At 44.1% G+C, this 11,642-nt stretch overlaps 1 protein-coding gene across 1 annotated transcript in view; it reads right to left on the bottom strand.

Moving 5' to 3' along the window:
* The window catches only part of KHDRBS3 (KH RNA binding domain containing, signal transduction associated 3), a 187,275-nt gene that overhangs the window by 1,132 nt on the left and 174,501 nt on the right, over nucleotides 1-11,642 (bottom strand). The window contains exon 8 of the mRNA XM_021688479.1: nucleotides 1,576-1,634. Coding sequence (XP_021544154.1) covers nucleotides 1,576-1,634 — 59 coding nt within the window. The remainder of the gene's footprint in view (nucleotides 1-1,575; nucleotides 1,635-11,642) is intronic.

Raw genomic sequence — 11,642 nt, 5'->3', positions numbered from 1 at the left:
CGCGTCTCCTAGGTCCTTCCCCAGACAGAGTGAATGGAAGTCGTGTTCAGGGGAAATGTAGCCTCAACAATACTTCCTGAATACGAAATAAACTTAATGACAGAATGTCAAATTTCACTCATCATAATACTAAATCCGTATCAGACACATGTAAGAATAACAAAAGGCCTTCCATCATCCATTCAGAGCTCCTGAAATTAAACACCTGTTCCATCTCAGCACTTCCAATGAGTAATCTACAAGTCTCCGACAACAAACAGTTAACATTTCTGCTGCAACCTACAGCAATTTAAAAGCCCTGTGTCCACTAAGACCAATTTAAAAAGGCTGTGAAGGAAAAATACTTAAAATGACCTCTTCTTTTGATATAAACATGCAATCAACGTCATTCCCTCAAGCAAACTTGCATCCATTTAACTAGACAGCATTCAGCAAACCAAGGTATTTCTCTTAAGTGTTTGTTACAAAAAACAAAACTAAAAAATATCCAAGGTGAGGTCATCACAGCTTGGGGCAGGTGATATAACAAAATGCACTTCAAAAGGAACACCGGAAAATGGTTTTTCACTCATGTTCAGAGAAATGTCAGAACATCCATTAACCAGAATCCTGATTCACTTGCACTGGGTACTAGGCATTTATCAGAGCTTTGCAACTGATTGAAGCTTCCTGCTCTCTGATCTCTTTGCCCTCCAGCAAAGGAGCTTCTTACTATCATTATGTTGCCTCCGCCAGTTCTTTTAATTAAACCTGTCCTCCTCCTGCATATTGAGACTTTGGACATGGATTCCCCAGCATCTCTACCAGCTCCCACTGAATTAAGTGGGGTTTAGCTGTCTCCCCGTAAGCCAGAGAGAGCCTTACATCCCCTCCCTGGCTCAGTGCTTTTGTAACCTTTATGGAATGACTCCCACTGTAATGTTTTTAAGAGGGTTTGGGATTGGAGATGAATTAAAATATGAAGATGGGGGTGGGACAATCCTTTGAGAGCTGCAGTCTCAACGGCTTCATTTTCCTTCACTGTCGAGAAGCAAAGACACTTCAAAAAGACCTGAGCTATCAAGTGTCTGCAGTCTGGCAAAGGACTCTATAAATGAGAAAATCAGCACATGGCAATCAACCCAAACAGAAAATCTAAGTTCAGAATGTGAACCTACACAATTTTCTGTGAGTTTTTAGTCCTCTTTAAATATTAAATTTAGGGCGCCTGGGTGGCTCAGTTGGTTAAGCGACTGCCTTCAGCTCAGGTCATGATCCTGGAGTCCCGGGATCGAGTCCCGCATCGGGCTCCCTGCTTGGCAGGGAGTCTGCTTCTCCCTCTGACCCTCCCCCCTCTCAGGCTCTCTCTCTCTCATTCTCTCTCTCAAATAAATAAATAAAATCTTTAAAAAAAATATTAAATTTAAATCGTAAAGGAGCTTCTGAAAATAGCTAGATATGCACAGAAGAACTGAAAGGGAAGTTGCTTTTTCAGTCCAAATGTCTTTATGGATTTCTCCTCAATTCCGGTCTTGAAGGTGCTTCTATGACCACGCCCCCTGCTCTATTTCTGGTTCATGCTGGCTAGTTACTCACCATAGGAATCGTATGTCTCTTCACTGAGTCCATGTCCATAATCATAGTAATCAGCACCACTGCATTGAACAAAAGGCACAAAGAAAAAAAAAAGATGAAAACAGGACAAAATAACTTAACTGTGAGCTTAAAACATATTCAGTGAAGTATTCTAAAACCAAAGATAACCAATCAAGGGCAGGGCTACACACTGAAAGGAAGAATTCCCACCGAGACAGCAGAGATCTAGCACAGAAACTTTAGATCCTGGGAATATCAAAGATTTCCAGCTGCGATATTTAATAAACCTGTCTGTCACTTTAGCCACAGCCATTGGCCAATGAGCAGAGCGTGAGTGTGTCCGTGTGTCCTGCAAGGGCAGGCACCGCGGCCATGGACAGGACAGAGAACCACAGGTCCGTCCAACAGAAGGCAGGCAAGGACGTTCCTTCCTCTTTAGCTCCTGCCTACCAGAGAACCCGACGCCATGTGATCTGATAACAGGGACTAGACCCAGTGTTCCATTTCGTCAGCACTAGGGCATTACTGTTAGGAAGTCGGTGTGATGACTGTGTCGCGACAGGACAGCAGGGAGGGTCCCCGCCAGCCGGTCACAGCACCCTCGCAATGTCCGTGAGGATGGAGGCTGAGCATCTTTGCAAAGCACAGGCACGTCTCTGTTCTAATGTACGGCATCCTTGAGATAGGGGGGGCCAGAGGGAGCCTGTTACCATGGCCATTCTGCAGATATTGCATATTTGCATATTTGAACAGGCATAATTTTTTATAGGAACAAACCTATGCAAAATCTAGATTACTAAACCATGGCAGATACAATTAGTTTATGATGCTATTTTGGTATCCAAGGAAGGGCTTCCACTCATCCTCTCAGGCTTTGCGCTTTCCCACTCTACTTAATTTTGTAGGGAAACAACCGTCCTGAATTTGTTATCTTGGATTGTCATGGAAATAAACATTCTCATTATTCCAACCTCATGCAATCAAGTAAGAAGTTCTAATCAAAATGGAAAATGATCCAGCTCAGCTGCTTAACACCTTAGGAAGCTGCAAGATGAATAATAAAATCCATGGTGTAAGTGTTGCTGAGTGCCAACTGCCGAGATCCCACGGAGTCCTCACAGCAGCCCCCTGAGGGAAGTGGAACTGTCATACCCATTTTAGAGGTAAGGATGCTGCGGCAGATCAGAAGGCCAGGACACCAGCCTAAAATCTCACAGAGAACAGACAGGTGACACACTCGTCGGTCAAACCCACACCAGGCTCTCCTCCCATGCTTCCTCTGCCAGGTGAGCGGTACCAGAGACTCATCACTCTGACGGCTGCAGCACAGCACCGCGATGCAAGGAGGAAGTGGTAAGCAAGGGGAGTAGGTTCCTTTTTGCCTCAAGCATGTGCGGGTAGCTCTTCACACCTGCTCCTCCTCCTGCCAAAAGTGTTCTTTCCTCTCCTTCTAAGCTACCTGCTACTCAGTCTGTAGCCAAAACGCTACCTCCTCAGAGAACCTTCCTGATTTCCCAGCATTAGGCTGGCTCCCCAGGCCACTTTCCTTGTCCCCCCGCCCCCCTCCCCCGACTCCCAAGACCTCACTCTACATGGATAGAGTGAGTCCACAGAGGACGCACGCCTCCACCACTGGCTGCATCCCATGGCTTCCTGAGAAGGTAATGCCAGAGCAGTTCTGAGCCACCAACCAGGAGGGTGAAGCTGAGGAAGGGGTGTGGAGAACGGGCGTACAGGGGGCCGGTGGCAGGGGCCTTGCAGGCAGAGCAAACTGCACACGTAAGGCGCAGATGCACGGAACAGCCTGAACAATTTGAGTGTCTACGAGTACCTCCATCACACAGAGTTAATAAGCACTGATAAAATGCCGAGGCCAGAATATTCCTCAGCATAAGATGCTTCCTCCATGTGAAAATGTAGGTCATATCTTGTTATCGTGGTTTAATCACATCCTCATTAGTTAATTAAACACAGCGTAACATACTGGTTATGATGGGAGCTCTCCGGCATGGAGACAGAACAGAAGCTCTCTGGAATGTGCCGTGTTAAGCTCCACGGCTTTTTAAATGTTGCCCAGGAACAGAACAGTCACTCCTACAGCTGACCTATTATACCAAGTGGCAACGTGCAATTTTTCTAAGGAGGCACATGGAGCTACAGAGTTTTATAAAAAGGTCTTCAGACTGAGAGCTGACACTCCTCGAGGACGTGGGAGAAAGGCAGGCAGTGTGAGAGCAAGGGCACTCTGCTCAGTGAGGCCCCCTCACTCACGGAGTCTCCAGGCGCATGATCGCGCTTAACCTCACTCAAATCACTATCCTTGAAGATGGAGCAGCCGAGGCTCAGGGAGGCTGAGCCACCCGCCCAGAGTCACACAGCTCAGAAGGGACAGCACCCACGCTCAAAGCTCAGGATGCCACCATCACCACTATACCAGCGGTGGACTCTGCTCACCGTGGGGCAGCCTTACAGGGGCGTGGTGGGGGGGTGCTCCCTGTTCACTCTGCCCTGCTCTGTCACTTTTCTGGAATGTCTGACTTGCCACCCCCCCCCTCCACCCCGGGGCTTCCAGGATCCCTCCTCGTGCTCAGAAATGTACGGATCCACATGGAACTCACTGCCATGTGATCATGGTTAATTATCACTGCCTTACTTCTCTGTCTGGTCTCAAATTCCCTCTCTCCCTTTCAATAGCCTTAATTTTCTCTCAAGGCAGCAAATTTATCTATGGTGAGAAGGAAACGGGAGGGACCAGCGAAAAAAGGATCAAAGAAACATTCATATTAAAAAACAAAAATCCAGCAACAAGTGATATAAGAAGTAATATTGCTTTCCTACCTCTTAAGGTTTTATAGCTTTAAATATGAGAATTGCCTTTAAAGTAGAATTTTTTTTTTTTCTTTCATCTTGAGGACAGAAATTCAGAAACTAACCTCTTGATGAAATGTCAGTGTTAAATACTGGTCAAGACACCTGAGTCTGAACTGGGGCCTCCACCTGCCGGGCTCGCTGGGAGAACCGACCCACCAGCTGTCTCCGTGCTCTGTCCGTCAAACCACGGGCAGGTCTGACATTCTCGATGGCTCACACAGAGCATTTGGCCACAAAGTAGTCAAAACAACCTCTCATTTTGTTGAAAATAAATTGGCTAATGTTTCATAGAAACTCAGCACTAAATTAAATGAACCTCAGTCCTCTTTCCAAAGGTCAGAAGTTACAGCATAATGGCTCCTTAGACAAATCAAACCCTGATGTTCTTGAGAATTTTATCTGTTGCACAAAGTGAGTTACGTCTTCATAGGCCTAAAAGAATTTCCTTTACAGAGACAGGTCCCCACTGTGTAACTCGAAGCTGTAAATGGCAGGCACTGAAGCTGACCAACAGAGAGGTCAAACAATTGCTTTTGACCCAACCAAGTCTTTATTAACGGACTGAACAGTAATACACATCAGTATAGACTGGACATTTGTGAAGTGCCCTAAAACTGTTCAGCATTAAAAAAAAAAAAAAAAATCAGGGGTGAAGAATGTTTCCAATGAACAGGAGGATAAGAGGGAGCATAATTTGGTCCAGCAACGGTTTGGTGATAAGACAATCTCGGTTTTGACAAGTGAAAACTTTAAGCTGACATTTGCTCTCATTTCACCCAGTTTCTGATTATTTATTTCAAGACTGTCATCGAGCCAGGAAGCCGGGAGCAGCTGAGCCCCATTCTCAGACCTGTCAGTTCCACTGAATCGCTCTGCCAGCACTTCAGCTCGTGCCCCTCAAATGTCTATTAACCAAAGAGGTGTCCTATTTCCCAAGGATAAACTAAAAACCCAACATATGACAAAAGGGAAAAGACACAAAAAATCTTCACTTAGGCATACATTATAATACTAACAATAGGTAAGAAAACACATTAGGCCAAATAGGCCTCAGCTCCATCAAAAGGGATCCAGGGAAGCTGGTCCCTGAACGGATCAAGAGTGGGCTGCTCGGGCTGGTACTAAGGCGACGTCTGCCCGGACCTTTATTCCTCCACATTCCGCCCCATCTCCGTGGTCGAAGGAAGTACAAGGATGCAGCCTAACTCCTGGCTTTCCTGGAGGTTCTTGGTTCCATCAACCAGAGTCAAGAAATAGACCCCCACACCGAGAGACAACACAGGGGTCAGGGAGCAAACTGCAGCCCTGGGACCAAGTCTACCACTCGCTAGACCTTCTTCTCTCCACTGACAGGCGTCCAAGAGGAGGACAGAAACTCTGAGTCCCTGTATCACCCTGTCCCTGTGGGATCAAGAAGGCAATCCTGACATTTATCTGTCCCCTGCCCTTTCAACCTCTTTAAGACTCTCCACTAATTTCTACTTTAAAGTCACTGAAACCACTCTCATTAGGCCCCTTCCTTGTATTTATGTCAGCTCAGCAAGCTCTAGACCACTAGGTTGCTCTAACCCCCAGGACTCATAAAGTCCTTCCCACTTGCTGCCGTCCATCCTCATCTCCTACCCAACTCCGCAAATCTTTCATTGTGCCCCCTGGAATTTATGGCCCACAATTGGAAAAACCCCTGATACAGTGAGAGTTTCCAGTTTGTTCAGGGCAAAAAAAGTTGTGCTGTCATTCTTTTCGCCAGCCATTCCCTTTGCCTAGAATGCTCTTAGCTCCAGATAACTGCATGACTAACTTCATCTTTCTCAAGGTTTTGCTCAAATGACGCCATCTCAACAAGGTCCACTCAGATTATGATTGCAATCCCCTGCTCTGACAACCCTCATCCACAGTACTCTGCTCTATTTTCTTCTACAGCATTTGTCACTTTCTAACATATTATATATGTATTTATTATACTTACTATTTCCTCTCAGTAGACTGAGAATATATGCTCTACAGGGAGGGACTTGGGGCTGTTTTATTCAATGACACACCTCAAGCTCCAGTAAAATTTGTTAAATACATTGACTTAATTACAACAAAAATTATTGAAAAATTATGTGCCAAGGCAATGCAAGAAGGACAAAGTTTTATTAGTGAATAAAGGTGAACGAGACACTACTCTCACCTCACTTCTAAAGGTGCAAAATGGAAGGACTCAAAGGACTTAATATTTTTTGGATGCTGAATAGACTTGAAAAATAAAAGGAAGCGCTAAGCCCAAATGTGGTCATATATTTAGGAAAGACTTCTGGGCACTTACTATGTGAAAGACACCATTCTGAAAAATGGAGATACAGAAATAAATAAGGTGTGATCTCTACTCTCAGGAAGCTAACAAAGATGAACAAGTACATTTCCACAGAATAGGGTGTGTATGAGCACAGAAGTGTGTCCAAAATACCTTGGGATCAGAGTCTCACAACATTGGGAGGTGAGAGGAAAGTAGGAAGGTAACACGGATTGGCTGAGGGACTGAATGAGGAGGGAAGAAGCAACAGGTGAGTGGGGGTCAGACTACAAAGAAGTTCATGAACTCTAAAAAAAGAGGAATTACTCTACTACGTCAGATGGTATACAGAGGGGCACGGACAGTGTGCGCGCCTGTGTATTTTCCCTCATTCAACCTCACGACAGATTGATGGAGTAGATATTATTCTTTCCCTTTATATACAATAAAATTTGAAGCTCTGGAAGTTACCTAACTATCCAAGGATGAACACGAACAGATAAGGCCCAGAACTGGAAGTCAGGTCTGTCTGGTGCCACATCTGATGTTTATCCGTGAGGATCTGCTCTCTCCTCCTCTATAATGCTAAGGAGTGTGGAGTTAATCCTTTCAACAGGAAAGTTAGGACAGTCTGTTTATTCCTGGCCCTCTTTCTTCATCCTCATTCCTGTGTTAAATTCACAGCTCTCCGTGCACTAGGTACGCCCTTCAAGGTAAGTAATAACTTGTGTCTTCAACTTCTCAATTTTTTCTTTTATAAAATTCTCTCTCTTCCCCTTAATCTTCTTAGTTTTTCCATCCTGGTAACCCCAGTTAGGTTACTTTTGAAATATTGGGTTCTAGCATCCATCTCAATTTTTCTATCCTACTTGCTAGCTCTTTATCCTTTGGTGATACTCAACAGCCTTCTGTTGACTTTGTATCCCGGGCTTCCTAACTGGTTTAGCCTTTGTGGCTTCCACGTCTTCTTACCCATATGAGTATTTAACTACTTATTTTAGAATCACCTTCTATTCTTTGAGCTCTGTTCTGTCCAAGTGTTAGTTTTTCAGTTTGCTGCGTCTGTTTTTTATTTAAATGCTTAGGACATGTTGGATATATGGTAGCATGACGTTACTCCCGTCTTCTGTGTTCTGCTAAGTGTGCTGCGGATCTAAATGCAAGGCTGTTAATCTTTTGTCCCTCTTTCCCCGAGGATTGCAAATTTGGACAAGGTAGGTTTGATGTGGGAGGGAGGCAAGAGCCAGCCGCTGTTCCTAGGCACACTTGGCGCTCACAGCATCCCACTGTGGGACAGGCACGCAGTGATGATTATCTCTGCCCTCAGGAAGCTTGTGGTGTGAGGACAATTCTTTGGATGGGAAGGCTGCACAAGGGTTAAACTGCTTTAGAGAACTTGCTCAATTCTTCTCTTGCTATTGGGTCCCTCTCTAACTCAGTGCTTTCCTAGAGCATTAATACAATCTGCATCTGCAAAATGGCCTAGAGCAGCGGTGGACTCCTAAGAGCCCCTGCCATCCTATAGGGGGCCCACCAAGTCAAACTATTTTTGCGAAAATAAGCTGACGTTATTCGTCTTTTTCACTGTGCTCACACTGCAGGCAATGTGGTAGGTAAAACTCAGTGCTTTGGCAAGAACCAAGGCAGTGGCAGCAAACTCTACTAGCAGTTACATTAAGAAAAGTACTTTCATTTAAAAATGTCATGATGAAGCAGTAAGAATTACTAATTTTAATAAATCTCAACCGTTAAGTCCACGCCTTTTCACGATTCTGCATGATGACACGGAAGTGTGCTTATGGGAGCTCCACTGTTGGCTGCAGTGTGGGCTGAGCTCAGGCTCGGCTCACAGCAGCCCTTTCTACTCACAGGAATGAAGCAAAGACAGACCACGGTTATCCAGACTTACATATGTGGCCAATGTGTTCTCAAAAATGAATGAAGTGAGCCTGTCACTTCAAGAAAAAAAAATGACAGTATTTGTTACCAATGATAAAATTTGATCTTGCAGGTATAAACTACAAATTTGAAAAATTAGTATTTACCCCTGTAAATTGATAGCAAGCCAGTACTTAAAGACTTCTCTGTTGAGACTGGTGGTGGTAATAATGAATATGATTTTTTGATATTGCACAAGGAAGTGGGTCATAGTATTAGTAAATACGCACAACTCAGTGAACCAGTATTTTTTAAATGACCCATGCATGATGTTTCCAAATCCACCAAGTGGAAAACAGACCAAGGTATTTTAATGTAACTGAGTATGAAAAGTTTATTGACATGGTTTCAGAATCCACATTACAACTAACCTTTAAGAAACTACCACCCGCCAAGTTTTGGTGGAGTACCAAAGAATATCCACAGTTATGTGAAAAGCTGTCAAAATACTTTTCTCTTTCCCAACTACGTATTTGTTGTTCCAACTACTTCAAACAAAACAACGTATCACATCAGACTGAATACAGAGGCAGATGTAAGAATCTAGTTAGCTTCTGTTAAGCCAGACATTAAAAAGATTTGCAAAAATATAAAACAATGCCACAATTCTCACTAAATATTTTTGTCTTGGAAAACAGTGATTTTCCATAAAAATAGATTATTTAATGTTAACATGCAATGGGTTGACTACTGTTCTATATTTCATGATTAATAACCATTTTTAAATGTTTCTGTTTTAATTTCAAATATGCTACATGTTAACACAGATACAAGCCATACATACCTACCCACTGTGTGGCTCTTACTAATTTTTGAGATTATAAAGTATAAAGGAGTTTTGAGGCATAGGATGTTTGTCGGCAGGAAGTTTGAGGAAGGCAGAGTTACTATCCTACGCTTGCCTGAAGAATGATTCTTTTATCTGGAAAAACGTCTCACTGTCCTTGTGATGATGGGGGAGGAAGGGCTCACTCACAGGGCTAGCCGGGTGGACAGAGCTCAGTGTCACAAGTGCCTGGCCCCAGATCTAACATACACCAGGATTAAAAACCTAGGTCTTCCGGGGCAGATAGGCAAGAGTCAGGGGACTTATAAGCAAGACAGATATGTAGATGCCTCTAGACCCATCAGGCACAGTTTTAACAAGAGGGCCGTTTCAATCCCCTCACTGGTACATGTCACTTTTTAGTGCCTAGAATGTAAGAAAACAGAAACAGACACTGAGGTTTGAAATAAATAATTCTCTTAAGGAATTAAAAATCACACACATTTGCTAGTAATTGGAATACTTAAATACTCGATTTAAATGGCCAGATATAATTTATAGTTTAATCAGAGAATCCTTCTTTCTCTGAGAAGAAGGTTCAGTAATTCTATTAGCACAAAAATTTAAGGTCTGATTTTTGGAATTCTAGACCTTTCAGAGTTGACATCGTTAACCTGTCAGACATTCCATTGCTCAGGAGAAGACCCATCACAAGACTGACAGGGGAGGGAAAACAAAGGCAAATATAAAAAATGATTTTGCCAGACACCTGGGTGGCTCAGCCGGTTAAGCGCTGGAATCTTGGTTTCAGCTCATGATCTCAGGCTCGCCAGATCGAGCCCTGCCTCGGGCTCCATGCTCAGCATGGAGTCTGCTTTTCTCCCTCTCCCTCAGCCCCTCCTCCGATTTGCCCGTGTGGGTGTTCTCTCTCGAATAAATTAAAAAATCTTTAAAAATAATTTTACCATGTTTCTTAAGCTCTGAAATAAGATTTGGTAAAAAGAGTAAGTGGAAAATGGGGCTTAAAACAATGTGGGGAATTACTCCTGCTCCCTATTCAAACAATTAAGAGTTAACACAAATTTCAGTTTACAATGGAATCCCATTTTAAAAATCGGTTGATACCAAATAGATGTACCATAAACATATTTTAAAAATTGTAACTGAAAGTTTATCTCCTATTGTTTTCAGAGACAAAATAGGATTTTAAAGATTTATTTATTTGAGAGCGAGCCAGCGGGCAGAGGGAGGGAGGGAGGGAGACAGAGAGAGAGACATTGAGAGCATCTCAGAAACCCCGCTGAGCGTGTAGCCCAACAGGAGACTCAATCCCCGGACCCTGAGATCCTGACCTGAGCCAAAACCAAAAGTCAGATGTTCAACCGACTGAGCCACCCAGGCGCCCCTGAGAGACAAAACAGGATTTTAAAATGACAGATGAGAAAACACAGCCTTTTCTTCTTTACTAATAATAATTTTTAAAAAATCAACGAAACTGGTTATATTTAAATATGCGTTAGTCATCTTATTTTGTGAAACTGAGGCTATTACAATCTGAATTTTACTGTGACATTAGTAATAGTTTAGGATTCTGTCAGAATACATTCACCCAACTTAGCGCAAGTCTTGTCGCTGCTCCGCTCTGAAGCCCACCCGGTTGTTGAGTGCGCAAGCGCACAGGCAGGGAGGGCGGGCCAGCGCAGCACACAGCCACAGCCTGGCAGGGGACTTCCGGTTCTCGACTTCCGGCTCTCGGGTCCTGCCACGTGCAGCCGTGGAGCCATTTACTGAAGCGAATGCTGTGAGCCAAGCGCTTCAGGCATGCACTCCTTCATTCACTCACGGACTCAATTAAAAAAAAATCACTACCTTCAAAAAGTTTATATTATAATGGGAGGGACAGGCAATAAACAGTTTGTATGTAAACACGGTGAGAATAAGAACGGTAAGAAAGGCCTGGACTAGAGCTGTTACTTCACAGCCTACTCCGAGAACCTCTTTAACAAGGTGTTCTGGGAGTAGTGTCTTGAAGGCAATGAAGGAGGTGCAGCCACCACCTGAGGGGACAGGATCCCAGGCAGGGGGGCTGTCAGGTGTAGAAGGTGGGCACATTCTTGGTCCATTTGGGGGCCAGAAGGGCAGTGTGGTTGGCACAGAGGGCCTGGGTGGGGGAGGGGGTGCAAGAGTCAGGAGGAAGGGGGAGGGGGTGCAAGA

The sequence above is a fragment of the Neomonachus schauinslandi genome, chromosome 4 (assembly GCF_002201575.2).
Source record: "Neomonachus schauinslandi chromosome 4, ASM220157v2, whole genome shotgun sequence".
Classification (NCBI taxonomy): Eukaryota; Metazoa; Chordata; class Mammalia; order Carnivora; family Phocidae; genus Neomonachus; species Neomonachus schauinslandi.
Note: the sequence above shows the minus strand (reverse complement) of the source record. Positions and strands in the feature narration are given on the sequence as shown.